This window comes from Lactuca virosa, chromosome 9 (assembly GCF_052849685.1).
Source record: "Lactuca virosa cultivar CGN04683 chromosome 9, Lactuca_virosa_CGN04683_v6, whole genome shotgun sequence".
Taxonomy (NCBI): Eukaryota; Viridiplantae; Streptophyta; class Magnoliopsida; order Asterales; family Asteraceae; genus Lactuca; species Lactuca virosa.
In genome coordinates this window covers 28,817,798-28,845,720 of record NC_136434.1, presented here as the reverse complement: position 1 = coordinate 28,845,720, position 27,923 = coordinate 28,817,798, and the positions used below count along the sequence as shown (strand labels likewise).

The 27,923-nt window shown below is 33.7% G+C and overlaps 3 protein-coding genes and 1 long non-coding RNA gene across 8 annotated transcripts; all 4 read right to left on the bottom strand.

Annotated features, from left to right (window-relative positions):
* Positions 1-1,613: 1,613 nt before the first annotated feature.
* Positions 1,614-3,392, bottom strand: U2B'' (U2 small nuclear ribonucleoprotein B). Its single transcript, XM_079074615.1, has 5 exons — positions 3,232-3,392; positions 2,483-2,655; positions 2,317-2,410; positions 2,161-2,231; positions 1,614-2,090 (listed from the first exon to the last, which is right to left on the bottom strand). Exons 1-5 carry the CDS (start codon positions 3,302-3,304, stop codon positions 1,812-1,814), a joined length of 690 nt encoding a protein of 229 aa, XP_078930741.1. The 5' UTR covers positions 3,305-3,392; the 3' UTR covers positions 1,614-1,811.
* Positions 3,393-7,630: 4,238 nt separating this feature from the next.
* On the bottom strand, positions 7,631-11,668 carry EMB2735 (embryo defective 2735). Its single transcript, XM_079071973.1, has 4 exons — positions 11,583-11,668; positions 8,422-8,650; positions 8,173-8,335; positions 7,631-8,009 (listed from the first exon to the last, which is right to left on the bottom strand). The coding sequence occupies exons 2-4, from the start codon at positions 8,557-8,559 to the stop codon at positions 7,807-7,809; spliced, it is 504 nt and encodes a 167-aa protein (XP_078928099.1). The 5' UTR covers positions 8,560-8,650; positions 11,583-11,668; the 3' UTR covers positions 7,631-7,806.
* A 3,655-nt stretch (positions 11,669-15,323) lies between these two features.
* LOC145137990 (putative ubiquitin-like-specific protease 2A) lies at positions 15,324-18,437 on the bottom strand. Of its 5 annotated transcripts, none has more exons than XM_079072133.1 (7): positions 18,302-18,437; positions 17,662-17,841; positions 17,267-17,434; positions 17,030-17,164; positions 16,796-16,877; positions 16,597-16,710; positions 15,324-15,553 (listed from the first exon to the last, which is right to left on the bottom strand). In XM_079072133.1, the coding sequence occupies exons 2-7, from the start codon at positions 17,826-17,828 to the stop codon at positions 15,482-15,484; spliced, it is 738 nt and encodes a 245-aa protein (XP_078928259.1). In that variant the 5' UTR covers positions 17,829-17,841; positions 18,302-18,437; the 3' UTR covers positions 15,324-15,481. The 5 variants fall into 5 exon arrangements, with proteins under 5 accessions (XP_078928259.1, XP_078928263.1, XP_078928261.1 ...); XM_079072137.1 differs by having other exon boundaries at positions 16,796-16,856; XM_079072135.1 differs by having other exon boundaries at positions 17,662-17,906; positions 18,302-18,433.
* Positions 18,438-19,466: 1,029 nt separating this feature from the next.
* On the bottom strand, positions 19,467-20,132 carry LOC145138195 (uncharacterized). Its single transcript, XR_013721378.1, has 2 exons — positions 19,909-20,132; positions 19,467-19,646 (listed from the first exon to the last, which is right to left on the bottom strand). It is a non-coding gene; the product is annotated as an uncharacterized LOC145138195 (long non-coding RNA).
* Between the last annotated feature and the right edge of the window lie 7,791 nt (positions 20,133-27,923).

The following is a 27,923-nucleotide window of genomic DNA, read 5'->3' as shown; positions in this document are numbered from 1 at the left end:
CTATGATTTTCTTAATAGTATAACTTTTTGTTCAACCTTAAATACTTTAGGGTACGTTTGGTCGTAGAAAATTGTTTTCATTTTTAAGGAAAATGTTTTCAGAATATAGAGTTAAGTTTTCATTTTAAGTTTTCAATGAAAATTTTAGAAAACGCGTTTGGTTGAAAGCAATTGAGTTTTCATTTTCCATCTTCGAAATTTGAAAAATTTTGGAAAAGCGTAAAACTCGTTTTTCTAATTTACATACAATTTGAAAATTGAAAATTTTCATTTTCTTAGAAAATTTTGGAAAACTAAAAGAACCAAACGTGTTTTCAAAATTTTCATTTTGTTGAAAAGATTTCCTAAATTTATCTAGAAAATTGAAAATTTTTCTACAACCAAAGCAGCTTAACACTTCTACTTAATTTTCGTCTGCTGTTTTCAAAAAGAAATTACCTTAGGCTTATGGGATTGGTCTATGACCAAATTGCAGCCCATATTCTCGAAATTACAGCCTATTAGATAAAACTGTAGCCCATTAAGACCCGTACGCAATTTCAGTGGTTAGATTGGTTATTCTTTAAATTTATGGGCTATTTTTAAAAAAATAATTAATGAGTTTGGCTGTATTTGTTTTTTTATCTATAATAATACTTATAATAAAGTAAAAAAATTATATAAAACATTGTCATTGTCATTCTTAGTTGAAGATGTATACTTGGATGAAAATTAGAGTATCAAATGGTAAGTTTAGTTACCGAAAAATTTTCAAAAAAAAGAAATTAGAATTTTGAAAACGTGTTTAGTATGGACCATAACCGAAAAGGAATTGCGATTAAGGGTAAACAGGAAGACAAGTTAGCGCTCTCCTCTTCTGGCTAGTTAGTTTGAAAGCAGCAGTCATTTACTTAGGCAAGCTAGCCAGTTAAGTTATATGAGTAATTGAGTAATAAAGGAAGAATTACACTTAAGCTAAACAGCTAGATCGATCCAAACGTGTGATTAGTAGCTGATGCAGAAAAAAGAAGAACAGCTTCTTCTTCTATGATGACATCAGAGTCCATTTTTTTGGAACAGGGCGGGAAAATTCATCCTATGGTTGTACCACAACTTTGATGCTTCAAACGGGTCTCTCTCTCTCTCTCTCTCTCTCTCGTTATGTTTCTTTATTTGTATGTTGAACAGGTTAGTCTCGTTTTCATGTATTGTGGGTTAAAAAAAAAAAAATTTTGATGTGAGTTGATTCCTTGCTATTGATCCCTGATGAAGAAGCTTGATTTCCCTATTTTTTTTGTTTCTAATTTGGTTATGGAAATATATTTGGAATTCAACTTTTCAAAGGATTTGACACCTTAATTAGTAGTTACATTCCCCTGAGATATTATAATCCCCAGATAACCTATGTTATTAAATTAGACATCAATCCGAACTTTAAAAGATTCATTGTTTACAAAAATGTCATCTTAATTTTAGTCTTTCATTTTTATTTTTGTTCCATGAAATACAATAGAGTTCTTCCATACATTTTCCCACATAATATCTTCTTTTTTAAGGAAAAAGTAGAATTTGAGAAGTGATAAAGTGATCATGCCATACAATTTCCCACAAAATATTTAATGAGATCTCAAACACACATAAGATCGATTCTCTTATAACTATATCCTGCATAATCCCAAATCAAGTTTGTTGAGAGAAGAGGTCACAATTGATCTTAGAATAGTTTCCATAATTTCCTCACATCAAAGAGTTAAAAAAAAATCTGCCAAAATTCCTTACAAATCATTCATAGAATACAAAACCCAAAAAGGGTGGTTGGTTTGGTTGACTGATTACTTCTTGGCATAACTGATAGCCATTGAGTTTTGAGGGGTGATCTTGAAACCTTGCAGGGATTGCATTGCAGTTGAAGATTGATTATCATCATCAAACTCAACAAATGCAATTCCTGGTTTTGCATCAATCATTCTCACCTCTTTAAAACCAGGGAACTGTTTGAACAGAAGCTGCAGCATGTCCTCTGTTGTATCATGTGTCAGATTTTGTACAAACAGAATATTGTTAGGTGGTGTCGTTTCTTCTGTGTTTGATCTCCCATTTCGATACGAAGCCTGCAACAAAAATTCAACAAAATTACCATCCCACCCCTGACAATAACAAGTTTGGTTACAAGAAACTTACAGCAGGGGCACCATTGGTGTCGCTTCTTGCACCATTAGTAGTAGCTTGTGGAGTATCTCTCTTCTTCTCAGCTGTCAAAACATGGGAAAATCTTGTATGTTAGATTTATAGTCAAATTTATAAGTAGCAGGGCAAATATGTAATTTTTTAACTTACTTTTTTCCTCTTGCTTCCTTCTCTTATCTTTTGGAACAAATGTATTATCTGCTTTTGCAATACAATCTGATTTGCCTTTTGCATATTGGATCCTCTGTGTTGTATAAATAAATTGATCATGATTCTCTTGTTCTTAATAAATTTTTATAAAAGTTATGAAACTCACCATAGGCTTTTCATAAAACGGGAAGTTTTGCATCTGGCGAACTGCATTGCTGGCAGCAGTGACTTCACTGAAAACAACCCATGCCTGCCCACGAAGTTTTGTTGTCTTCAAAGCAACAACATCCAAAATCCTCCCATATTGAGAGAATAAGGCATACAGAGACCTTTTCAACTCTGATAACAAAAAGAACATGTTACTACTGCAGCAATTTTACTAAATATTACACTTCAAAATTCCAAGTCAATTGGTGTCCTGTGGAGCTACTAAAAGTGGCAACTTCAATGGCTTTTGTTAACCTCTAACATGGAACAAAACATAAATCCTTTTTCCCTAATACAGTCCACAATGCACAAATGTATTTGTTAGTTCCAGATCATATCTTCACTCAAAGTTTAGGTGTTCACCAGCATTCTCATTAACAAATGTTTTTAGTTAGCACGAAATAAAATTAACAACAACATTTCTCAAGTTCCAACGATTTAAGACCGCTAATCAGAAAGAGAAAGTTTTCCCAGCACTTCTCCCCGATTGTAGTCAATTAGTGATGCCATATAATTTGCAAGCAGTCGATAGAATTTTACACACTCATCCCTTATATCGAGTAAAAGAAAACCAACATTCACAGCACAAGTGCAAGACTCTCGTTATAATTTTTTTTTTCAAGAAATAGGAATTTAACACTAACAACTTCGAATTCGTGGTATTACAAGTTCATAACAGAAACAGCAGAATAGCGCTAAAACAAATACCTTCTTTCTTGACCTTCTCGTTGAGATTCTTAACGTAAATTGTCTGGTTCGGTGGTATATCGGCCGTCAGCATCGTCAAAGAGAAACTTCGAGATCCTACTGCGATTTTCAATTTGTGTGTTTGCGAATGAAAAGGGGGGAGAACGAATACCAACAAGTTCAAGCCCTAGAAATAGAATTAGACATCTTTCGATAAGTTTTACAAACTACCCTCTATGTTTGGTAAACCTTCAGAAAGAACCATTCAAGTATTAGTAATCTCACAAAACCCCATTAAAGTTGAGATTGAAAAAAATTTGTATTATCTTATATTTGACCAAACTAGTTTTTTTTTTTTTTTTTAACGACAAATACTATATAATCCTAAACTACTTCAAAATCTATATATTTCTCCGACGAGACTTGAACCCTCAACCTCAAGGAGGAAAGGCAACACCTGAAAATTAATTGGTAGCTAATAAGTTATCAATTTGATTGATTAAAGTTTTGGATAATTAGTAGAAAAATGCTTATGGAATAATCTCTAATTACCATGTTTTTACTCCTATTTCATTATATGCATTTTCTTTTAACCCAAGATCGTTTTTTATTATTTTATGTTACTTTAAAATTATTGAAAATTGTCAAATATCCAAACAATTAAATAACTATTGCAATATGTGTTCGTTGTTTGGGTCGGTCGATATTTTTCCATATATCTTGTTATAAACATGTTATCATGCAATAAATATGTTGTCAGTTGCTTAAAATATATTTAAATAATGAAAACTTTTTAAAATCTTTCTGTAAAAAATATACTATTATTATAGAATATTGTACTATAAATAAATATTAAAAACATTATAGGAACTTTTAAAAAAAATAATAATAAAGACGTTTTATTTGCAAAATGTTTTTTGAATGAATAGAATATATCAAGATAATTGGATATTAAAGAAATTTGAATCTTAGGGGGTGTTTGTTTAGCAGGAATGTAATGGAATTTGAGGGAAAAGGATTCCAATTCCCTCAAATTCCTGTGTTTGGTTCAGCTTCAAGGGAAAGAAAAGGAATGCTAAATGAATTATTTTACGTTCAAATGAAGTAAAGTCCATTCCTTCACAATCTCAAAGGAATTAATTCCTTCATAACATGGAAAGCACAAGATTACAATTTTGCCCTTGCTAAACATTACAATACATCAGTTAACCTAGTCGTTCATCCCATTCTCATTGAGCCGACATCCTCTTCGCGTCTTCTCCTCATCGTAACAAGGATCGGCCGACGACTTTCAGGTGATCTCTCTCTCTCTCTCTCTCTCTCTCTCTCTCTCTCTCTCTCTCTCTCTCTCTCTCTCTCTCTCTCTTCATATTCGAACCAAACAACACCTGTGAAGCATGTCTTGGTCGATTCATGATTTCAAGCTATTTGATTTCTGAATTCAAGTGAATCATATCGATTAAATTAAAGTTCTTTTCTGAATTTCATGCTCGATTCATAGTCTACAACAACCGTTAGCTAATCGATTTCTTCACATTCTTTCCATCTTTTTCTAATTTTATGATTTTTCTAATTCCTCCTCTTTTCATGATTTCAGAAAAACCAAATGTTCTTTCCCTGCTTGTTTTGATTTCGTTTGTCTGTTATAGAACTGGGAAGCTATTCAGGTTATTTGGTTTAATTTTTTTATGAAGCTGTGTAATTCCTTGTCCAACAACTGTTACTGAACAGAGAAAACATGTCTTGGTTTCTTGCTAAATTGATAGAACAGAAAACATGTTGTGGTTTTGTTGTTTTACTATCAATATATGCCATTTTGCTTTTTTGCTATCAATGGAATATGTATACTGTTTTTATGTTTTATAGGAAAATGCCTCGACTTAGTTTAACAACACGCAATCGTAGACAAAGGCAAACTTCATTGATTTTAACATGGTGGAACGTGGTTTTACACGTTGTTGTAGTCCTTTTGTTAATGATATTCAAAAAGCATAGGGATAAACGACGTATTAAGCATCTTTCTTCAAATGTAGATCGATACCCAATACTATATAGATACGTTTATGAGAGTGACACCATGTCTATATCACAAATTAGGATGTCTAGAATGTGTTTTAGTAAATTATGTTGTATGCTTGAAACATTGGGAGGCCTAAAACCAAGTAGGAATATGGAGATTGATGAAAAAGTTGCTATTTTTCTGCATATTCTTGCTCATAATGTTAAGAATCGTGTTATAATATGTCGGTTTCGTCGCTCGGGAGAAACGATTAGTAGGCATTTTATTCGAGTTTGTAATGCAGTCATACGATTACATAGTCATTTGCTTAAGAAACCCGAACCTGTTCCCGATAACTCTACTGATCAAAGATGGAAGTGGTTTAAGAATTGTTTAGGAGCTTTAGATGGAACATATATAAAGTGTCTAGTTCCAGTCGAAGATCAGCCTAGATATAGAACAAGAAAGAATGACATTGCAACAAACGTTCTAGGGGTTTGTTCCCAAGATATGCAGTTTATATATGTGTTAACTGGATGGGAGGGGTCGGCTGCGGATGGTAGAGTTCTTCGTGATGCTCTTCTTAGACCACATGGATTTAAAGTTCCAAGGCCGGGTATGTTCTTTTTTAACTATACATGTTATTTATAAATTTTTATTAATAAGTTATTAACTACAATTTTTATCTATAGGTTATTATTTGGTTGATGCCGGATACACAAATGGAGAGGGTTTTCTAGCGCCTTATAGAGGACAGAGGTACCACTTAAATGAATGGCGTCATGGATACCAACCAACTACACCAAAGGAATTCTTTAACATGAAACATTCATCGGTAAGAAATGTTATTGAACGATGTTTTGGCCTTTTGAAGAAAGATTGGCAATGTGTTTATGATATGGTAAACGGTTCAAACACAAGCGGTTTTGGTTATGACCCCGAAAAGCATTGTGTTACTTCTGAGGATCCGGTCTGGGAGGCGTACCTACAAGTACATTTTAATAATTAAGTGACTACATGGAAATATTTTGCTTTTTGTTTTTTATATGAATTATAATGTTGGTAAATAGGTACATAAAGAAGCGACTAGATGGAAACACAAAACATTTCCTTATTATGAAGCTCTTTGCATTGTTTTTTGAAAAGACCGAGCTCAAGGAAATAGAGCTAGAGATTTCATGGAGATGGAACAAGAGGTGAATTTAGAAGAAGAAACGCAAGATTCAGATGACGATTTTCTAGATTCAGAGGAAGTTAGTCGTACTACAGCCGTGCAACATGATGAAACTTCACCGAGTGTTCGTTCCAAGAAGAGGAAAAATCGAAGCGACGAGGGGTTTAACAAGGCGGTTGGCTTAATTACAGAAAGTCTTAAAGAAATATCAAAGGACTTGAGTGGAGGTATTAAATTTGACATGAAGATTAACGAGTTAAGTGAGAAGATCCCTCCGGCGATTTTAAAGATGAATTCAATAAGTCAACTTGAAAAGTTCAAAGCTTTGACCAAGATAAGAAGTGATCTCATTAATGTTCAAAATTTTTGGGAAATTGAAGAAGATGATAGAGAAGCTTGGGTAAAATACATTTTGGAAGGGTAGTATTACCAGTTGGGATGTGCATTGGATGTTGATCGGTATTTTGCATATGAAAGTTTTTGGTGCCTTCGATTTGGATGTAACGAAATAATTTACGTTAACTTTTTTTTTTGGTAACAATATTAAGATATCTAGTGAAGAAGGTGATAGCTTTTAAGTTATGTTTTTTGTGGTAACATTATTGGGATGTGTATTTAAAGAATTTTATATGAAGTCATTTGCATGATTTTCACATTATATTGACACAAACACTCAATCAATTAAATTAAATTTATTATTTTTATAATTTATGTAATGTATCTTTACATATAAATTAAAAAAGAAAGTAAAATTAAACAATATAGACAAAAAGGGCAATTCTATCATTTTACATGGATTCCAATTCCAATTCCTACGAACCAAACAAAATATGGAATTAATTCCAATTCCATTTCCTGCCTGCCAACCAAACAGGACATGGAATTGGATTCAAATTCCTAACAGATTCTTTTTCCAATTCCAAATGCAATTCCTTCAGCAACATTCTGCGAACCAAACAGGCCCTTAAATAATATTATAGAGTGGTTTAACAAATCTCAAGGTTTTGTCATTTCATTGACCAATTTCAGCTTTATGAACAATTATTTTTGGTTTTTTTTGTACGACAGTTAAAGGAAGATTTACATGCTTACAACACAGACTATTTTCTTTACCAATAAAACCAATAAACTAACATGTTTATTCGCAGTATGTCACTATACTGTAACTGATCATTTAACAAGTGATGATGACATAGCACCGGTTTTATGTGATGTGTGTGCCTAGTCAACATATACGAGTAGAGTCCTTATGTTCAATGTGCTACAAAAATTTAATAAACATGGAGGATATTTTACAAAAACAGTATCTATAATCCATATAATCTATACCTAAAAAGTCATTTTCTGTTTGCAACATCACTAAATCTGAATACTATTATTAGCTCATAGGGAGATACAAAATTTGAGGGTCCTTTGAGACAGATCAAATAGTCTTTTTTGGGTCATTACTTTCTTCTTGTTGAGGAGGTTCAAGGGTGGTGTCTTTCTTCTCCATGACTTGTTGTATGCCTTCTTGGTAACCTTGTATGAAGCTCTTTAATGCATCCCTGTAAGCAGATGCTCTAATCATATAAACCCGTTGCAAAGCTGGCCTAAGTGTCTCCATTCCACCTCGAGCAGCAACAGCTATCATCATTATCACAACAACATCACAAAAAAAAAAAAAAAAAAAAAGTAAATTCAACTTCACTGCTGTAATTGGGTAAAAATTTCAACGTATAATTTCTAAAAAGAATGTAAGCAAGATGCATAAAATATAAATAGTAGAAAAGATTTTTGTGAGATTTACCAAGATCCTCCAATGTTGAAGGTTCCGATTCTGTGTTGGAACCTGTTTTCCCATCATTTTCATCTCCTGATTTTTCCTTGTTTTTGTATTCATTTGGTCGAAGCTCTGGACCTATATCTCTTACCCAGCTTGCAGCATAAAGTCTAGTTGCTTCCTTCATCACCTGAAAAATAATGATTATAAAACACATAGTAGTTTTATAATAATGAAATTAATAGATAAATAAGAAGAAGAAAAAAAAATACTCACCAAATATCGTTCTTTCCAAGTTAATTTTCTACGTTTTTTGAAATGAGGAGGGTCGGGCAAAGATGAGGGGAATGCAATTTCTTTCAAATCATAGCGGACATAATCACGAACTTTCCTCCAAACTATTTTCACCTTCATTTTGATCTTTGAATTACCTCAATGTTTTTCTTTTTACAATTTACGGGTTCACTAGAAAATTTCCTTGAGATGTTGATTCCCATAAAGAAACCTAAAGGGGGAGATGAAATACATGATCAATTGAATAACTTTTGTTGGAATTATAATTTAATCAAAACGCTTGAAATTGAATGTAGTAGGACTAATTAAACTAAACCAACATGAAACATCAAGACATAAGATCAAGTCAAATGCATTTTTCCTTTAACACTCTCCACTCCGAACAGAAAGTTCCTAGACAAAATTTTATTTTATACCAGAAAAACGCAAACACCAGCATCATGGAGCAAATTATCAGACACCTAGACGAAATTTAACAAATGTCAACTTATTTAATCAATCATGGGTGGGATGGATGCCCGTGCATAGCAGGCAACAAAGATGGAGGAGAGTGAGGTAATGGCGGTGATTCGCTGTAAAAGAAGCACGGGAAGAAAGTAAGGCATCACGAGATTGTAGATTAGATGGGTGAAGTTTAAGATAAACAAGATGGGTGATGGGTTGGGGAAGAGGAAGAAGTGGGGTGGGTTGTGTGTTTTTTTGACTTTTTCTTTCGAGAGAGAGAGAGAGAGAGAGAGAGAGAGAGAGAGAGAGAGAGAGAGAGAGAGACTATTATTTTTTTAATTGTTAAAATAAATAAACAAATATTAAACTTTAAAATAAATGAAAGAAAAATGAAAAATAAATACCACAAGGGTATTATAGTCATTTCAATTTTCGGAGGGACTATTTTCACATACAAACCACTCCAAAAGGACCATGAATCCAAAAAACTCGAGGTTTGGACTAAAACCCCAAAAATTTGCATACCACAGGGACCATTTTTGCAATTTTGTCTTTAATTAACTTAATATTTTAAAATACTGTTATTTCAAAACAACATAGAGAAGATTGAAGAGTATACATTTAAAATTTATTGTTTCTCCTCGTTAAAGATATTGTACCTTCATGTATATAAATTATTTTTTCTGATAAATTTTAGAAATTTAATACATACTTTTTTAAGATATTAATTAACATACGATTTACTCCGTATTCAAGATAGCATATCCGTATCACTCGTTTGAGAAGTGTTTGAAATATCAATAGAATAGTAGTGGCTAAACCGCTAAAGTGTGAAGTGTGAAATTCAAGTCCAGTTGACTGTTGAGTTCGAAAAGCCCTATTTAATCAAAATTGGCCCAAACACAAAACGGAACGGGTTTAGTGGTTTTCGTCGTCTCATCGATTGTAGAGTTCTCGATTCCATCATGGCATCATCCACCGAGGTACTCTCTAGTCTCTTCGCTGATCTCGATCACGTTGCATATCGAACCAATAACATGTTATCCCTCTTTCTAGGGTTCTAATTTGCCCACAAAATCCCTAATTTTCATTCCAGTATCTATCGACTTCTCCATATCTCCGAGCCTTTCCGTTTATTTTTTTAATTATTGAGAAATTTGATTTTTTTTCATGTGAAATCGGTTGTAACTTGTATTGGGTAATTTGTTTTTGTTCTTTCTAAATAGTCATGTAGGTTTTATTCATCCATCTGGAGTGAAGTGTAGCTTCATCATTGTGAATAGGTTTTGATTGGCCAGCATTCTAGAAGAATCATCCAGCATAACTAGAATAGGGGTGGTAAAACTTGGCAATTTTTTATCCTTATCGAATTCAACCCATATAAAGGAAAATCTGTAACTTGCAAGCTTTATGCTGTTGCTAAAAGTTTTAGGTCTATTGAATTAGCTATCTCTTACTATTAGTTATTGGCGACTTAGATTAGTGTATTAAGTTACATCACCCATTTGGGACGCTGTTATCAGAATTTGGTCTTTATCTGATTCTAATGTGTTTATTACAGATTGATTAAATAAGTTGACATTTGTTAAATTTCGTCTAGGTGTCTGATAATTTGCTCCATAGTATGTTGTTTATGATTATATCAACGTTTAAAAGAACGGAATCGCGCCTCGAGGCGTTTTCCCTTCGCCTCACGAGGCGTAAGCCTCGAGGCGTAAGCCCGAGGCGGAATTAAAAAGTAAATATAAAAACTATATATCTTATAAAAAATAAAATACTAACCATATAATTGAAACTACAATTATATATATAATTGAATCTCCAAGGATCTGAAATTCTTTGGCTTCCTAATGCACCTGATTGTCTTTGGTCGTCATTCTCCTCACCGAGACCAATAAAGTTCTCTGGTGCTTCTATTTCAATATCCTCTACACGAAGTGTAGAATACGCAGAATAGAGTACTAGAAGGAATTGTAGAATACATGGAATAGGAATATAGGATAATAGGAATGTCACTTGAATCCATTAAAGTACCAGGCGAAGCATCAAAGCATAAGACTAAGCATCAAAGCATAAGACTGGAATTTCAGTCGGCAATCAATTTCCCGTCAATCTCCAATTCTCAATCTCCAATTCAACATTCCAAAATCCAAATTGACGATCCCAATTGCAAATTGAAGCAATTCCGTTTGGTAAAAACACGTTCCAGTATTCAATTTGGCCATGGGATAGGATCGTCAAAATTAGACTAAGTCAAAATAAGTCAAAATTAGACTAAAAATTCGAAGGCGTGCGCTTCTGAAAATCGTTCCACCTCAACCGATTCCTATATGCTTCACTATTACGAGGCGTACGTATCAAATCCTACCACAGAGGCGGCGCCTCTAGTTCGATCAGCAGCCGCTTCGCCTCAAGGCGCGCCTTAAGGCGTGCGCTTCTCACGTTTTTTAAAACGATGGATTATATGAGTATTGCAGCAACTTTTTCGAAACCCTAACCATCGTTAGAACTCAATATGACTATACACACTAACTAGAATTAAAAATCATGACGAGCGTACAGATCCGTCAAGTATGAATATATAAGAAGAAACTAAAGAAACAGTTTGCGCTGGTTTTGAAAGTCTACAGATGCAGATTTCATATGATCAGAATCAATTAAACAGAAGGAATTAGAGAACACTAATTAATCGGTCATACCTTCTACTGAGAGATCCGATGGCAGCCTTGTTCGTAAGTTCGTCAGTCGGCTGAGACGAAGACTTGAAGTGAAACCCTACTCTAATTTATAGCAAAGATAAATAGGAGCAAAAATGTCATTTCTACGGAGGCCTTGGAAAAAGAACATTACAATAAACCCCTAGAGTTTGGGGAGTTTAAACTTTTAAGACTATCTTCATAATTAATTAATGACAAGTCTTCATAAACAGTTCATGTGGTTTTTCAGACTATCAAGTTGAGTTTTTAATTTTTTTTGGTCTTATGGAGGGCCCCTTGTGGTTTAAAAACTTTTTACAAACAATCATTTTGGCTAACACCATTAGTTTTGGTTCGTTAAGTCATAACATATGAAGTGGGTAAATTTGTCTTTACAAAGTCCATGGACCATTTATGAAGATTTTTCTACATTTTATTTGTTTTAAGTTGGCGCCCAAATCTCCCCCACCATCAAACATAAAAGAAAGCCCTAGCTCGTTCACATGCCTTTTGCTCGAAATGACGTACAAAAGAAACCCACACAATTCTTCATGTTCACCTTGACGACTGACGTACGCACACAATTTTTTCTTCTTGATCGCTACTTCACCTTGAACCGAAGAAGGCGCCAACCCAAAATTAGATTGAGTGTTTAATGACTTGAGTGCTTGACGAAGTCAACTTGAAGAAGTCAACAGGCCAGACAAACCTTCTTTCAGCCTTTATTCTTGATTATATTAAATTCATATTGTTTTGAGTGATTTTAATATCAAATAATTGTAAGTTTGGTAAATATCTGGTGATTTAGGTTTATATATGTTACGTGCCTATTGCTTTCACTATTATATGTATCTGATACTTTATAATCACAATGTTCTTTCTCGCAAAGTTTCAGTTCACACTTGTTCAAAACAAATGTATGCTAATTTTGGTTCAAAATGGAAAGAACAAAACTTCAAGACTATGATTTTTTTTATCTTTGTTGCTCAAAGAGCCTCAAACCAATAGTTTTTAAGCAATTATGTTATTGATTTCGTCTCTTGGGATGGTTGGGACAATTTTCTTAGTTTGTGGTCATGATGTTCATCAATTCGAGCTACCGAGAGAAATTGGACCCCAAGAATCGAAGGTATGATTTGGTGCTTTTAGTTAGTGCAATTTCTAAAACTAAAGTAGATATTGGTTCATATATAGGGTGAGAATCCAAGCTATGATATCATTATTTTGTTGTGTTATGGGTGTTTCCAATGCCCGAAAGTTAGAAAGCAATTGAAAAATTAAGCTTAAAGAAGACGACATGCTAAGAGCTACTAGAGTTATACTTCCTGCATTAATCCTTGTAATTTCAAAAGCTTGAGATGTGTTCTTCGGCGAACCATCGACGACCCTTAAAGTAAATTCATATCCCTAAAGTTTATGTAACATAAATTTAACTTTACAATTGATCAATCATGGTGTTAAATATTTCAGGTAACACCATTTTCACTACTTGGATCTTATTACGGGCATATGGTAACCTTCAAGTGGCTTTTTGCACTTGGTAAGATCATTTTCCAGATGACTTTTGATTCATGTATCAACGGTGAAACAATGAAAACTTATGTTTTGAGTTTGTGTCTTTTAGGATTTTTCATGTAACACCTGTTTCCCGATTTGTTCCTTGTGGTAATTGTGGATATTCAATTTTGGGTCTACGCCACACGTAGGTCAATATCAACGGCATACATGTCTACGCCGCGTGTAAGATGATTTATGTCACACGTAGATCTACGTTGCACATAGGTTTATCTACGCCATGCGTAGCCTTTGTTTCCATGAAACCCTAATTTTGGGATTTGGGCCCTATATAATGACCGTAACTTCCTAGGGTTCAGTGTCATTCTCAACCTCCACCCTCTGAAAACGAAACCCTAGCCTCATTATCTTGTGTTCTTAAATTTTGAGTGTTAAAACCCCATTTTGTGGTGATTTGAAAAAGGAGAAAGACCTTAGTGGTGCTTAGAAGTTTGATTCATTAAAGACCTAGCCTTTCCTTGTGCCTCTGGATCTTTGGAGGTCATAAAGTTATCTGTTTTATTCAAATCCATGCTTAGGTATAGACTTTGGTTGGGTTTTGGTCATGTTTGGTCCTTTTATGCTTGATGTTTTTTGAGTTTGAGCAACTCCAAAACCGTGGAATGGATATAAGTTATTTTGTGGTCATTTAAGAATAGGAAAGAGTGTGTAAATGGATTCCACTTGAGCCATGCACACTTTTAAGCTAGGGTTATAGATTAGGATTATTTGAGCCATTTGTATGGATAAAGTTGGAAACTTTATCCATTAAGACACTTAAATGCTCATGATACTATGTAGGATACTAGGTATGAAAGACTACGGTTGTACCGTAACAATTGCATGAAAGACTATGTGAGATCATAGCAGGAAAGACTACAATGGTAATGTAGCAACAGAAGTAGAGTACGACTATGATGTCATCATAACATTCACATGAGTATGTGGTATTTTGGGGAGCTCATTAAGCTTTATGTTTACTAGTTAAAATTTAGATATTACAGGTTGCTCTAGTAGCAAGGGGTAGTGTGTGACTTGATTGCATAACATCTTTGGATATGTTTTAAGACTTCTGTATGTTTGATTTCACTATCTTTTTATTACTCTGATTTTGATTTTGGTTGTTAAACTTGAACAAATGATTATTTATCTATCTTTTAGGAATGGAATCAGGATGAATGCTTTTATTTAAAAATAAAAAATTTAGTTTAAAATTTAGGACGTTACACTTCATGGGGTTTGCTGGCCCAAAACTATACACATTGTACGCGATGCAAATACACAAGAATATTAAATGTGTGAAAGTGTGGATAATGGAAATATGAGGATGTTGTTCTCATAAGAAAATATTTGCAACATCAGTAGTTACAACCTTTTGGAATCTGACTTTGATCAAAACATACATTTTTGCTGGCAATTTTGTTGAACCATCTTACTGTTGCATAATGTTGTTGTATCATGTGATGGTGGTGTTTAAGGACAACGATTATGTGTGGTGATCTTTAGACGCTACAAACAGCAATTGTCATGGAAACATATGGAATTGTTGGATGATCTGATCATGTGTCGTGATAAACATCAGATGTCAAAATTAATTATAGAGAAATCTTCATAAATAGTCCATGTGGTTTGTCAAAAATGATTTTGCCCTCACATGTCTAACATGTGTTGTGACTTAACAAATCAAAACTAATGGAGTTAATCAAAAGGACTATCTGTAAAAAGTTTTTAAACCATATCAACCATCCATGAGACCAAAAAAAGTTAGGGACTTAACTTGATATTCTGAAAAACCACATGGACCATTTATGAAGATGTGTCTTATTAATTAGTGTTTTGTTTCTAACTTTTCATGTATTTTTAGAGAAAAAAATAATGGCAAGTCAACTTTAATCTTTGATCTTGCATGTCAATATGGTTACATTATAAAATTATTTTACCTTGTTTTATGTCAAAACCACAGCATTTTTTGTATGTTAAACATCAAATACTGAGGTTACTTGTTAAATTAATACTTTTTGCATATTAGGGGTTTGGTTTTTCATTTTCAAACACTGAAATATCCTTCAATCAAGGAAAATCAAATACTTAATTTGTTCTACATTCCTTCATCAATGAAGACAAACATGCTCAATTTTGATATAGGCTTTGCTGGTTCATCTCTTTTTTTCATAGAAAAGTCAAAAAATGTCTCTATACACGTAGAAATAGTCCAACTATAAAACCAGTTTCAATAGTTGCAACCAGCTCAAGTCATGTTAGTCTTTGAGGTTTTAACAGAAAAAACAAAAATACAACTGCTTTTTGTTTATTTACATAAATAAATAAAAGTCGCAAGTGAATGAATGCTATTTGTGAGAAGAATCAAGAGTTTTGCAAAACCCATCCAAACCTTCGGAACTAAACCAGTCTTTCTTCATCTACAAACACATAAACATACAAACGAAACAAATCTAAAATCAAAATCAATCACGCAAAAGATTATTAGTTGGTTCATTCAAATGTATATTAGAACTTTTGTTTTTTTACAACTTACTTTTTTTTTTTATAAATTCGGTTGTACAGAAATAGTGTTTTTTTTTTTTAATAGAAATACTTTTTACAACTTTTTGCCTTATTTTTTTTTTACAAATTTGCAAAAACAAATATGTAAAAAAAAAAATTTTTACAACCTTACATACATGAAAATGAATATGCAAAAAAGTTAGAAAACGAAGTTGTAAAAAAAAAAAAAAAAAAAAAAAAAAAAAAAAAAAAAAAACATGTAAAACAAAACATGCATAAATACGAATATGTAAAAAAGTAACTTTTACATGTTTTTCACAACCTTACATGCAGAAAAACAAATAAGTAAAAAAACTCGTGAAACTAAAGTTGTAATAAAAGTAATTTTGTAAAAAATAATTTGTAAAAAAGAAATAAAAGAGGTTGTATAAATAGTTATTTTGTAAAAATAACTTAGTTTTAAAAACATGTAAAACAAAGTTGTAAAAAAAGTTGGCAAATTTGTAAAAAGAAATGTTTGGACCAAATTCATAACAAAAATTTAAAAACTCGAGCTAAAATTGTAGAAAATAAAAGTTTATAACCTTTAAAGCTTCTTGATATAATTGTGTGTGTAAAACGGTGTTTTAGAGACATTTGGAATATGGTGTAAAAGTTATTTTTTATTTTTTATTATTTTTATAGCTTATTTGGGGTTCAATAACCTTCCATTACATTTTTTTGTAAGTAAAAAAATTCTTAACTACAATTAAAACAACGTATAAAATAAAGTTAAAATTACACATTGTATTGACATATAATATACAAAATTCATTCCATTCTACAAGCCAACCAAACGTATGATCATAGAATGTAATGCTTCATTCCATTCCTTTGTCATTTGTGATTCCATTCCATCATATACCAAACATACCCTTTATGTATTTTCAAGAAAAGAAATGTGGCAAAAGGAACTTACAAAATAAGGGTACCCATTTGATATGCTAAAACTTTCAGGAGCACTCTCAACAAAAAGCTTTATATAATAAAGAGCAAAAAAACCACATTCCTGATTATCTCTCTGCTGTGGAACCTGATAATTCAAAACTCTTTGTTTCAATATTATCATTCAATAAATCAAATAAATAAATAAAAATCAAGAAATTCTATCAAGTCACCTTAGGAACTAAAAATGGCATTTTACGCAACAATTTTTTATCCTCTGTCCTCTCTAAATTCCTGTAGATATCAGAAACAAATCTGACATGGCCAAAGTCAGCAATCTGTCATGAGTTTTGTTGGCAGGAATGGAATGGAATGGAATGGAATCTCGGATTCCAGTTCCACCATAATTAATGAACCAAACAAACCATAGAAACATAAAAAGACAGCATTACAAAATCAAACATTACTTTCTTATTACAGGTTCCAGTTGCTTGGAATGATCAGCTTTTGCTAGTGAATCCAGCAATAAAATGCATGGAGTTTTGAATTTTGATCCTAAACTTTCACCAAAGTGACAGAATATCAACACACTCCAATGACCCCTGACAAAATCACATTCTTTTTATATCATTCCCTTTCCAATAAAAAAAAACATAAGAGAATATGCTAAAATTGATGTATTTTAATTTTTAAGGATTACTCACCACTGAACAATGGGAAAAACCACATATTTTCTAGAAAATATGTCCTTTTTCTTGATCCAGTTCAACACCTTTTCTTTGTTGGAGTCACTAGAGTACAAAGTATACCACAATGGATCAAGATGTGTGAATGAACTCTTTTTATCCTCTGGAATGCTGAGCCATAAATTCCTACATGATATACAAAAACACGTAAAATTAAGGGTTTGTTTAGTATGATGGAATGGAATGGAATGGACCATTACATTCCATTATCATGTTTGGTTGGCTTGAGGGAATGGAATGAGCCATTCTAATGATTCTTGTTTGTTATGTTTAATTAAAAAAACTTAATGAAAGTAAATACTATTGGTTATTGAAAATTATATACATAAATAAAAATAAAAGGTTTAGCTTACTCTAGGTAACTATGAACTTTATCAGAGTTCAACTTCTTAGCTTGATTTACCATATTGCCACGGTTCCCTCTTCTTTGACGAGTAATGGTGGTTGGATGATGGTCATCCTGAGAGTCGCTAAGCTCTTCAATTGCTCTTTTTTTACTTGTTTCTGGAGATGGATGCATCAGGTAATCTATTCTGCGAGTAATTTGTAACGTAAATATATGCAATCTACCCCTTACCCCATTCTCATTACATTAATTCTGCAAAAGGAATTTTCTCAAAAGTAGTCCAAATTCGTTCGAATGATCATAAAGTAATTTCGCAAAACTAAAGGGATTTTTGCAAAATGTGTGGTTATTTTAGGAAATTTATGAAAATGGTAGTCATTGTTCCCTCTGTATCAAATCAGGATAGAATCGGAAATTGCAAAATGTGTGATTATGCAACTATGTCTGAAAAGAAGAAAGCACGCATAAAATTAATGACGAGATCAACTATGGTTTGGAAATAACCATATCAGAAGTAGTCATTAGAGAATTGCCCTCGTTATGAAATGTATAGAAACATATGTTTGACGTGAATTATAGATTCATCGACCGAATGACTTTTAAACTGAAATGTAGAACCCTAATTCTGCGATTTAAGAATGGCATACCTGAATGAATCCCGTCTCACTCACTTGTGAGCAACGTGGAGCGATCGGATGGGTCGAAGCAAAAAATAGAAAGAAAAAAGTATACTGATTTATGTAACAAAAACCTCTACGTTCTACTATGTGCAACACACGCTAAACAGACACCAAAAGAAAAAGGAATTTAAATCAAATATTTTAACCCATTTAGTTAAGAGATTTTCTAATATGTGCCATATAATAAGTATTAATGGGTGATATATATTACCATAATTAAATTCAAAATACATTTATTATTGAGATTATTAATTCACTTCATATTTAATTATGGTAATATTTCTTATAATTAATGTATTTTATAATTAATTATGATAATATATACCATCAATTAATGCTTCTTAATTCTTATATGTTCCCGCACGTATTAGAAAATCCCGTTAGGTAAATGGATTTATGAATATTAAATGCCTAAGTTTACGGTTAAAATTTTTAACTCCAGCTATTCATTTTGTGAATTCTTTAGATAGTCCTAGAACACTCAAACCCAAAACCATACTTAAAAGAAAAAAAAAATTGTGGGTTTAGTTATTTTATAATGGAAAATTGTCAAAAAATTCTCAATATCTTCAAGAAAGTTATACTTTACTCTCAATATTTTTTTTAACATAAAAATCTCGATTATTTGTAAAAACATGATAATATGTCATTTCATGTTTAAAAAAATGATTTTTTTGTAAACTTGAGCCAAAATGAAATAATCGAGACTTTTATCAGTTTATGTTCAAAAAAAATCTTTGGGCTAAAGTATAATGTTCTTGAAAATATTGAGACTTTTCTGACAATTTCTCTTTTATAATATGGAAACAAGTTAGGGGTTGTTTGATAGTTATTGATTGGGTAAGACCTGACTGGGTCAGAATCTGACTGAGTCTGAAGCTCTGACTATATCTATCTCTGATTGAAACTATGTTGTTTGATTAGACATCTGACTGAGTTTGCTGACTGCTGAAAATGATCATTTTACCCTTGTATTATGTTTTGTGCCGATTAAAATGTATTTGTTTGTTTGATAAAATATCTTTAAATAAAATTGATGATTAGTTATAAAAAAAAATATACAAAATATCATGCAAAATCTAGATTGAACAACAATAATTACAAGGTTTATAAACAACAATAATTGTAAAGATGAAACAAAAACATAAAGGATTCCATATATGCTAAAACTCCATTTTAATTATTACATGAAACAATGATATAAAACTTCTTGGGTATATGAGCAATAAGACACAATACTATAGGCTTCAATTTCCCAAACTAACAGATCACATCAAAGTCGTACAAAAATCTGGAGGCATAAGAAAGCAACCTACATAAAGAATCAAATTTTCCCTTTAGTTAGAATAGAAAAATACTTTGAACATAACCAACCAAGTTGGGATTCGACACAAAAATGACGAAATTAACAACCACAACACCAATCTCAAAAACACAAAATTCGAAATCAATTCAGCAAAGCTAAGCACAACATCGCCATAGAAGTTGTAATCAAATCCCTAATATAGTACTGAACAGATACACATAGATATGTCAAACACAAAAAGCAAACAATTTAGATCTAGATAATTAACCTAAATCGATGGAACAAGATAGGAAGAAGTCGATGGTCGACGACTCTGATGTGGTCGGTGAAACTGCTCTAATCGACGGCGCTGCTACCTGCGGTGGCCATAGAAGTCGACGGACGTAGGCAGTTGAAGTCGCCGGACATTGGCGTTCGGTGGAGGAAGTTGGATTGGCCGAAGGATGAAGTAGAGGGGGACGTTGGAAGCGGGAGATGAAAAGAAATAGAGACATTAATTTGGGGGCACAAAGGGCAAATGTTTTATATTCACCAGTCAGCTGTATTTTTTTTGCTTACCCAGTAGGAGGCTACGGACCGAGTAAGGGAATTAATTTTTGCAGTTCAAACGGTCTGACCCAAACCGAGTCAGCCCTTGCCTCTTACTGGACTCAGTAAGAGACGAAACAAACAAGCTGTTAGTCATCTAGGTTAATATTTTATTTTTTGTTTTTTCCCAAACTATACAGTCCATCGACACTACCTACTCTCCATGATCTTGCCCTTCTGCCTCCCCAACTTCTATTATTTCAATTCTGTCCTCTAAACTTTACTATGAATGTAGTCATTTGTCTCCTAACTATTATTTCTCCAATTTTTATCTTTTCCTTTTGGTTTATACATTCCTACTATGTTTAGTGTTTCAACATCAATTGACAACACAATTTTCAAGGTCCATCCTAACCTGAAACCCGACAAACTCGACAATAAAATAAAATAGGTGACATGACATGACACAACATGATAATTGAAGGGGTCAGGTTAGAGTCAAGCTCTCAACCCGTTTATTGTTTCGACACGACACATTTGTTAAGTTTAATACAAGGTGTTTAATATTTGCCAAAACTAGCGACAAATTAAGCAGGAATGCAATGATTTTTCCACACGTTGTGGCGGATTTATTAATCACATATTTTCGATCTTATTTTTGTAATGTTCTATAACACACATATTATTTCTACAATTTCACTATTACATTAGGACCATTGCGGTAATTTGTCTTATACAATACTATTTGTATGAATTTTGTAAGGGACCATTTCTCTAATGGACCATTTCAGTAATATCACTATTATACAAGGACAATTCATATAAGTGTCTTAACATGAATTGCTACTGTAATTTTATCTTACACACGAACCAAGTCTGTAATTTCGTTATTACATAGGGACCGTTTCTGATTATTTTTGTAATTTTATCAAATATAGGGACTATTAGATAACATTGTAAGAACCACTTCTGTAAATTTCTCAAATGGCCATTAGATATCTATATATCTATTATAATAGATGCCAAAATATTCTAACCATTTTCATTTGAAACCTACAAATTTTCATCTTCTTTTTTAATTAATAATAATTAATGACTATAACTCAAAAGCTTTATAATATATGATACTTATGATCATGTTTTGTCTATATAAGACCATTATTTCTACCATTGTGTTACCCATATTTGTTTATATTCTCTTTCTGATATTTGATTCTCTACTATCATAGTGTTTAATTGTCCCTATTTGTGGTTTTAATTATTTTTTTATTGGTCCATTATGTTATTAGGTGTTTCAGTTGCGAGTTAATTCGAAAAAAGGTGTGGAGAAGGTAGAAGCAATATGAGAAATTTTATTTTAAATGGTGGCATGGGTGGGTTGTTTCTTAAGGTTGGTGTTTAATTAAAAATATTAATTCTTATTATAATGTGCATTATTCTTTACACCTTTACTCTTAGGGCGTGTTCGGCAAAACAAGTGGTAGCGGGTAGCTAGTAACTGATAGTTGGTAGATGGTAGTTGGTAGCGGGTAGCCGGTAACTATTGATTTTATTTGTTACATAAATGTTCGACAAAAATAGATGGAAGCTTTTAAAACAGGTAAAATTATATAAAAGAGCATCTCTTAACATATAAAATAGAAACATATTAATAAAAAATTGATTGTCTAAACTATTCTTTTTCAAAACTAGGAAATATTCGATAATTATGTACTACAATACTATTACAAAATCAAAAGTCATACGACAACATAAAAAATATAGTAATAAAATCATCGACGTCGAGCATTCCATATTAAGTCAGATCACCCAAATACATTAACAACAAGGACTAAATAACAGTAGGATATGGCTAGAAGGATACTACATGTCAAGTGATTAATGTTGGATTAGGTGTCTATATTTCTCTAATTTTCTCAAAATAAGGATCATGTTGAAGTTTTCTCAAACAGATGGATCATTACAAACTATTATAAAAATATTTTTGTAAACTTCTAAAAGATAAGGACTAATTGATAATTTTATAAAAAAAATAGTAAGAAGACGAAAAATTCACTACTTCCTAAACATATGGACCATTGAATAAAACATAAATTGTAACATCCCGTTTAAAATAGAATAATTAAATAATAAACCCGTAACTTCGAGAAGTAATATTATTATTATTTTTATATTATTGTAGCCCAAAAATCAAATAATAAATATCGGGATGTTAGTTTCGGGGGCTAAAGTGTAATTAAGGGACTTATTATGAAAGGATTTTGAGGGCAAGGGCTAAAAGGGTAACATATGGAGCTGGATCGTAAAGATTTCAGAAGACAGGGCTTGAATGGTAACTTTTGGGATTTAATTTGTCAGAAAAGGGGAAGGAAGGACTAAAATCGTCATTATGGAACAATGTCTCTATGGAGCGGGTATATAGCCTAACTGTTCCATTGTCTCCAACCCTAACCCTAATATCATACATCGGCCGCCACCCCACTTCCTCTTCATCCTCCAGCCGCCACTTCCTTTTCTTCGTCTCCGGCGCCGCCGCAACCAATCACGTCGCTCGTTTTCTGACCGCCTAGCACCGTCGGGTAGCCCTTGTCACCGGCAGCATTGAAGACCGACAGAGGATGGAGGTGAAGCTGCACCGAACCGATGGGAAATCAAAGTTGCTTGCGTTGTTGCCGCCGTTTTCCTGTTAGACTGCCCTACAGACGTCGACGCCACCTCCCCGTTGTACCCTCCTTCTGCTCCGCTGTCTCTCGTCACCTCCGCTCCGAGTGGCAGACCAGTTTACTCCGGCTAGCGTATACCACCGTGAGTGAGTGATTACGTGATGAATGCTTCGTGTGCGTGTGTAGATGTTGCAAATACTCTCTCTCTCTCTCTCTCTCTCTCTCTCTCTTTCTCTTCTCCACGCTTTTTGGATGTCACAGATTCCGACCGCTACCGTCAGCCGTCGATGTGCCGCTGTTGCTGCCCCGTACACCACCGTGAGGTGGGTGGTGACATTTATTTCGGAGCAAGCGTGCTCAGTGTGTGTGTGTTTCCGTCAGGAGGGTGTGTGTACATGTTCTAATGTTAGTGTGTTCCGTGTGTGAGGTTATCTTGGCCGGATTTCTTGATAAAAGCCACCACCACCACCGTGAGGTGGTGGCTGCCACCATCTACCACCGTCGGCCACCACAAGGTGGCTGTATGTGTGTATTATTTTATGAGTGTGTGTGTGTGTGTGTTGTTTAGATATTATTGTAAATTACATTGTAATTCGTATGGGAATAATGAAAGAAAAGTCTAAACCACCACCGTAGGGTGGTGGCTGCCGCCTTCTGCCGCCATGTCGGATGGCGGTGTGCTTTGCCTTGTTGTGTTTGATTCGTTTGGGATGCATGAAACCCTAGTGGGCCCAATGAAGCCCTAATGGGCCCAGGGAAACCCTAATTGACCTAATAAAACCCTAATGTTAGTGTGTTCAGTGTGTGTGTGTTTCCGTCAGGAGGGTGTGTGTACATGTTCTAATGTTAGTGTGTTCCGTGTGTGAGGTTATCTTGGCCGGATTTCTTGATAAAAGCCACCACCACCACCGTGAGGTGGTGGCTGCCACCATCTACCACCGTCGGCCACCACAAGGTGGCTGTGTGTGTGTATTATTTTATGAGTGTGTGTGTGTGTTGTTTAGATATTATTGTAAATTACATTGTAATTCGTATGGGAATAATGAAAGAAAAGTCTAAACCACCACCGTAGGGTGGTGGCTGCCGCCTCCTGCCGCCATGTCGGATGGCGGTGTGCTTTGCCTTGTTGTGTTTGATTCGTTTGGGATGCATGAAACCCTAGTGGGCCCAATGAAGCCCTAATGGGCCCAGGGAAACCCTAATTGACCTAATAAAACCCTAATTAGCCCAATGAGGCCCAAAGTGATCTAAAAGCCCAACCAATTGACTAATGGGCTAGTATTGGGTAGGAAACCCTAATTAGGGTTTGGAAAACCCTAATGGCTTAAAACCCTAATTTTTGGGAATTGATCGGGACACACACACGAGAATTATTTAGTAAAGTTAAAATATTAATCAATAATCGTTGGAAAATTAATCTAAGGCAATAATGGACTTAATGGATTAAATCCTTAATGAATTAAGTCCTTAATGGGTTGAGTAGGAACACTTAACCCTAATTGTCATTTCATGTGAGAACCCTCAATTCAGTTGGGTATTTAGTAAAGTTAAAATATTAGTTAATAATCGTTGGAAAATTAATCTAAGGCAATAATGGACTTAATGGATTAAATCCTTAATGAATTAAGTCCTTAATGGGTTGAGTAGGAACACTTAACCCTAATTGTCATTTCATGTGAGAACCCTAAATTCAGTTGGGCCTTCCTATTGGACCTTGAGTTGGGCCTTTCTTTTGGGTTTTGGTGGTTGGACTATAGATGGGCTATCCAAGAACAAGTTAATGGACCAAAATAATTAGATGGGCTTTAGGATAAGGCCCATGTGAGGACTGGGGCCCAATTTGGAAAATTAGGCCATAGATGGGCCATAACTGGGCCTTTATGATTATGAGAGATTGGGTCATTAGTATGCCAAGTGTTTGGACCAAGAAAGATGGTTGGGCCTAAGGGCTAAGGCCCATGTGAAGGGTAGGGACCAATTTGGAAAATTGGGCCATGTGTTGGGCTTTGGCCCGTTACTTAACTATTGGGTTTTTGTAGTGTGAGTTGGACCTTGGGCTTGGAACCCAATTATTAATTGGGTATTGTTTGATGTGGACAGTTCGGGAATCTATCAACCAGCAGCTGGAGTTTTATCTACGGGACTTCGGCAGTGTCAGGTGAGTTACCCTCACTATACTCAAGGGTCTAAGGCACCAAGGCCGACCCTTTGGATTGTTATCTGATTATATGATAAGTGGTAGGGTCTGTTAGATCGGTATCCTATAGAGTAAGATAATATTATATGGTATGTGGTATGATCCGTTAGATTAATTGATGTCTATAGACTGTTACATGATTATCTGATATATGTGCACATGTTTGTTTATTGGTTGAGGCTTATCTGCTTTGTGCGAAAGCCAATAGACCTGGGCATTCCAACCTGTTGGTTGTGGGCCTGGAGTATTCCATCCCGAGGATGACTGGACTCATAGTATGTGGACATTCCAACCTGTTGGTTGTGGGCCTGGGGTATTCCATCCCGAGGATGATTGGACCCATAGTATGTTGGCATTCCAACCGGAAGGTTGAGGGCCTGGGGTATTCCAACCAGATGGTTGATTGGACTCATAGTATGTTGTTTATGATTATATGAGTATTGTTGTGGGTATGGATATTTTGGGGGAACTCACTAAGCTTTCGGGCTTATAGTTAGAACCAGATAAAGACCAAATTACTAAAATATATTTAAAAATTAATAATGTAATAAACTCTAGTTACTATTTTAATAAAAGGTGTCTTTGGAAATAACATTACTTATTAAAAGATCGAAACATATTTAGGGGTCGTTTGATAGTTACTGACTGGGTAAGGGCTGACTGAGTTAGAAGTTGACTGGGTTAGAATATATAGGCCTGACTGGGTTAACTTCTGACTGGAACTTGTTTTTTGATTTTGTATCTGACTGACTGTACCAAATGACTATATTACCCTCAAACAATATTTTTATAACATTCTATTGCCTCCTGTTTTCTTTTACTTCACCTGCTCCACAAACATGATTTTTATTTTGTTAAAAAAGTAATATACATGAATAAATTCAAATATTCAATCCCTGAATGTATAGTGCTTGACTTTTTCTAGTTCATGAGAGGTTTGCCAATCTTAAAACCAAATTATTAAGCTTATTATACACCAAATTATCAAACTTTTAGTTGAAAACAAAGTGCACAACAGCAGCAAAGCAACAATCCTTACGATTTAACCCTTTTGTTTGACCCAGAAAATGTCAAAATTGGCATTGAAAGTTAAGGATAATGTCAAAATTGACATTGAAAGTTAAGGATAATGTCAAAATTGATCCAAACAAAGTATTATGTTCTTTCCCTAATACAAATACATAAGTTGTCAATACAAAATAACTTGATATGATTATGTGAATGAGAATTGAATTCAATAACAGGTAAATCTCTTTGATACATTACCTCAAACACACAAATACAAATACATTACCAATAAAGGTTGCTTCTCTTAGGCCAAACAAAATATTATGTTCTTTTCCCTAATGGCTTTCATAAGCTGTCAAATACATTCTCTTGAAGACTAGGCTACGAAATAGTCAAACCTTATAAAGGTTGAATGAAAAATACCAAACAATGTCTTTCTTCTGTCAATTTTGACCAATTTGCTTCTCTTAGGCCTTTCATCAAACGGTTTATGGGCATACATTCACACTGAATTAACACAACATCGACTATCTACAATTCCAAAATCATAGTTATCAGGAGATGAAATAAAGAAAACTGTAACGAATATGTGAATTATAAACTAAACTAAATAATTATCACCTTCATAATTTAACAATACAATTGATCACTAACAGGAAAAACTTGAAATAGAACTCAATTGAAATATTCCTGGATGAAATCATTCAATGGTGTAAGCAAGAAGGGGAGAAAAGAAAGGATTTTTCCTACCGCTGGAAGGAGGCCGGATCTCAGGCGAAGCGGCGCCAGATGGAGGCGACCCAAGGCGTAGATCGGAGGTGGTAGGAGTCGGCGCACATGTCGTTGTTGGGTCAATAGAGAAGAAGCATTGTTGGAGCTTGGAGGTGTGATGATTGAGGGAGAAGAGAAAGCATCAGTGTAAACTAAACGAGGGGCAATCAAGGAGAAGACCCAGTCAGCTAAATTTTTTTTCAGGACCGGGTAAGTGATGGGTAAGAGATGAGCTGACCGAGTAAGTGGTTTATATGTTGTTACCAAACGCCCTGACCGGACCGAGTAAGTCAAAATCCTCTTACCGGACCGGGTCAGCACTAAATCAAACAGCCCCTTATATTGTTAGGTTTTTTTATATCTATGTCGTTTTACACTTTAATTTAATAAATATGATTATAATATAGTAAAAAAGAAAAAGAAAAGATCAAATTAGTTGATATTCATAAGCTTTTTTAAAATTTAGACAAAAACTAAAGATTTTTCAAAAATATTCATTAATTTTGTAGAACTTTAATTTAATAAATATGATTATAATATAGTAAAAAAGAAAAAGAAAAGATCAAATTAGTTGATATTCATAAGCTTTTTTAAAATTTAGACAAAAACTAAAGATTTTTCAAAAATATTCATTAATTTTGTAGAGTCTGTATACGAAATTAACAAATGTGTTTAATTGGCTGCGAAATTGTTTGAATGGTCCTGAGTGATCCCTAATAAATATATTGTCAGGTCAATTTGCGAAATTACTACACGTACAATTTTTTTTTCTCAGAGTAAATCTAAGATTCACCTCAAAAAAGCTTCATTTTTACACCGTGTAAAAAAAATTGTTGAGAAAATTTCTATCATTAAAAAAAAAAAAACAATGAGAGTCATGCACAATTACTGTTCATCCACCTTTTTTCTATTATTAAATATTGTAAATGGGCAAAAGAATTATTAAAAAAAAAAAAAAAAAAAAAAAAAAAAAAAAAAAGTTGAAATAAGTAAAATTGTCTTTTTATCCTAACTACAGACCAACAAAGAGTGTAGTGTAGTTTTTCCAAACCACGGGGATGATTTATATTAACATTGCAAAGGTTGGGCCAAATGTAAGAATCTGACCAAACCACA

What these genes read in the sequence shown, in the direction of transcription:
- U2B'' (XM_079074615.1), bottom strand. Translation starts at nt 3,304, where the DNA reads ATGCTGACGGCCGATATACCACCGAACCAGACAATTTACGTTAAGAAT. An exon ending in CGAGAAGGTCAAGAAAGAAG is followed by an intron (nt 2,656 to 3,231) that starts GTATTTGTTTTA and finishes TTTTGTTATCAG; the next exon opens with AGTTGAAAAGGTCTCTGTAT. An exon ending in AAGGAAGCAAGAGGAAAAAA is followed by an intron (nt 2,232 to 2,316) that starts GTAAGTTAAAAA and finishes ATGTTTTGACAG; the next exon opens with CTGAGAAGAAGAGAGATACT.
- EMB2735 (XM_079071973.1), bottom strand. Translation starts at nt 8,559, where the DNA reads ATGAAGGTGAAAATAGTTTGGAGGAAAGTTCGTGATTATGTCCGCTAT. An exon ending in CTTGGAAAGAACGATATTTG is followed by an intron (nt 8,336 to 8,421) that starts GTGAGTATTTTT and finishes ATTATTTTTCAG; the next exon opens with GTGATGAAGGAAGCAACTAG. An exon ending in TTCAACATTGGAGGATCTTG is followed by an intron (nt 8,010 to 8,172) that starts GTAAATCTCACA and finishes TAATGATGATAG; the next exon opens with CTGTTGCTGCTCGAGGTGGA.
- LOC145137990 (XM_079072133.1), bottom strand. Translation starts at nt 17,828, where the DNA reads ATGCATCCATCTCCAGAAACAAGTAAAAAAAGAGCAATTGAAGAGCTT. An exon ending in TGCCATTTTTAGTTCCTAAG is followed by an intron (nt 16,711 to 16,795) that starts GTGACTTGATAG and finishes TTGAATTATCAG; the next exon opens with GTTCCACAGCAGAGAGATAA. An exon ending in CAAATGGGTACCCTTATTTT is followed by an intron (nt 15,554 to 16,596) that starts GTAAGTTCCTTT and finishes ATGTGTTTGTAG; the next exon opens with ATGAAGAAAGACTGGTTTAG.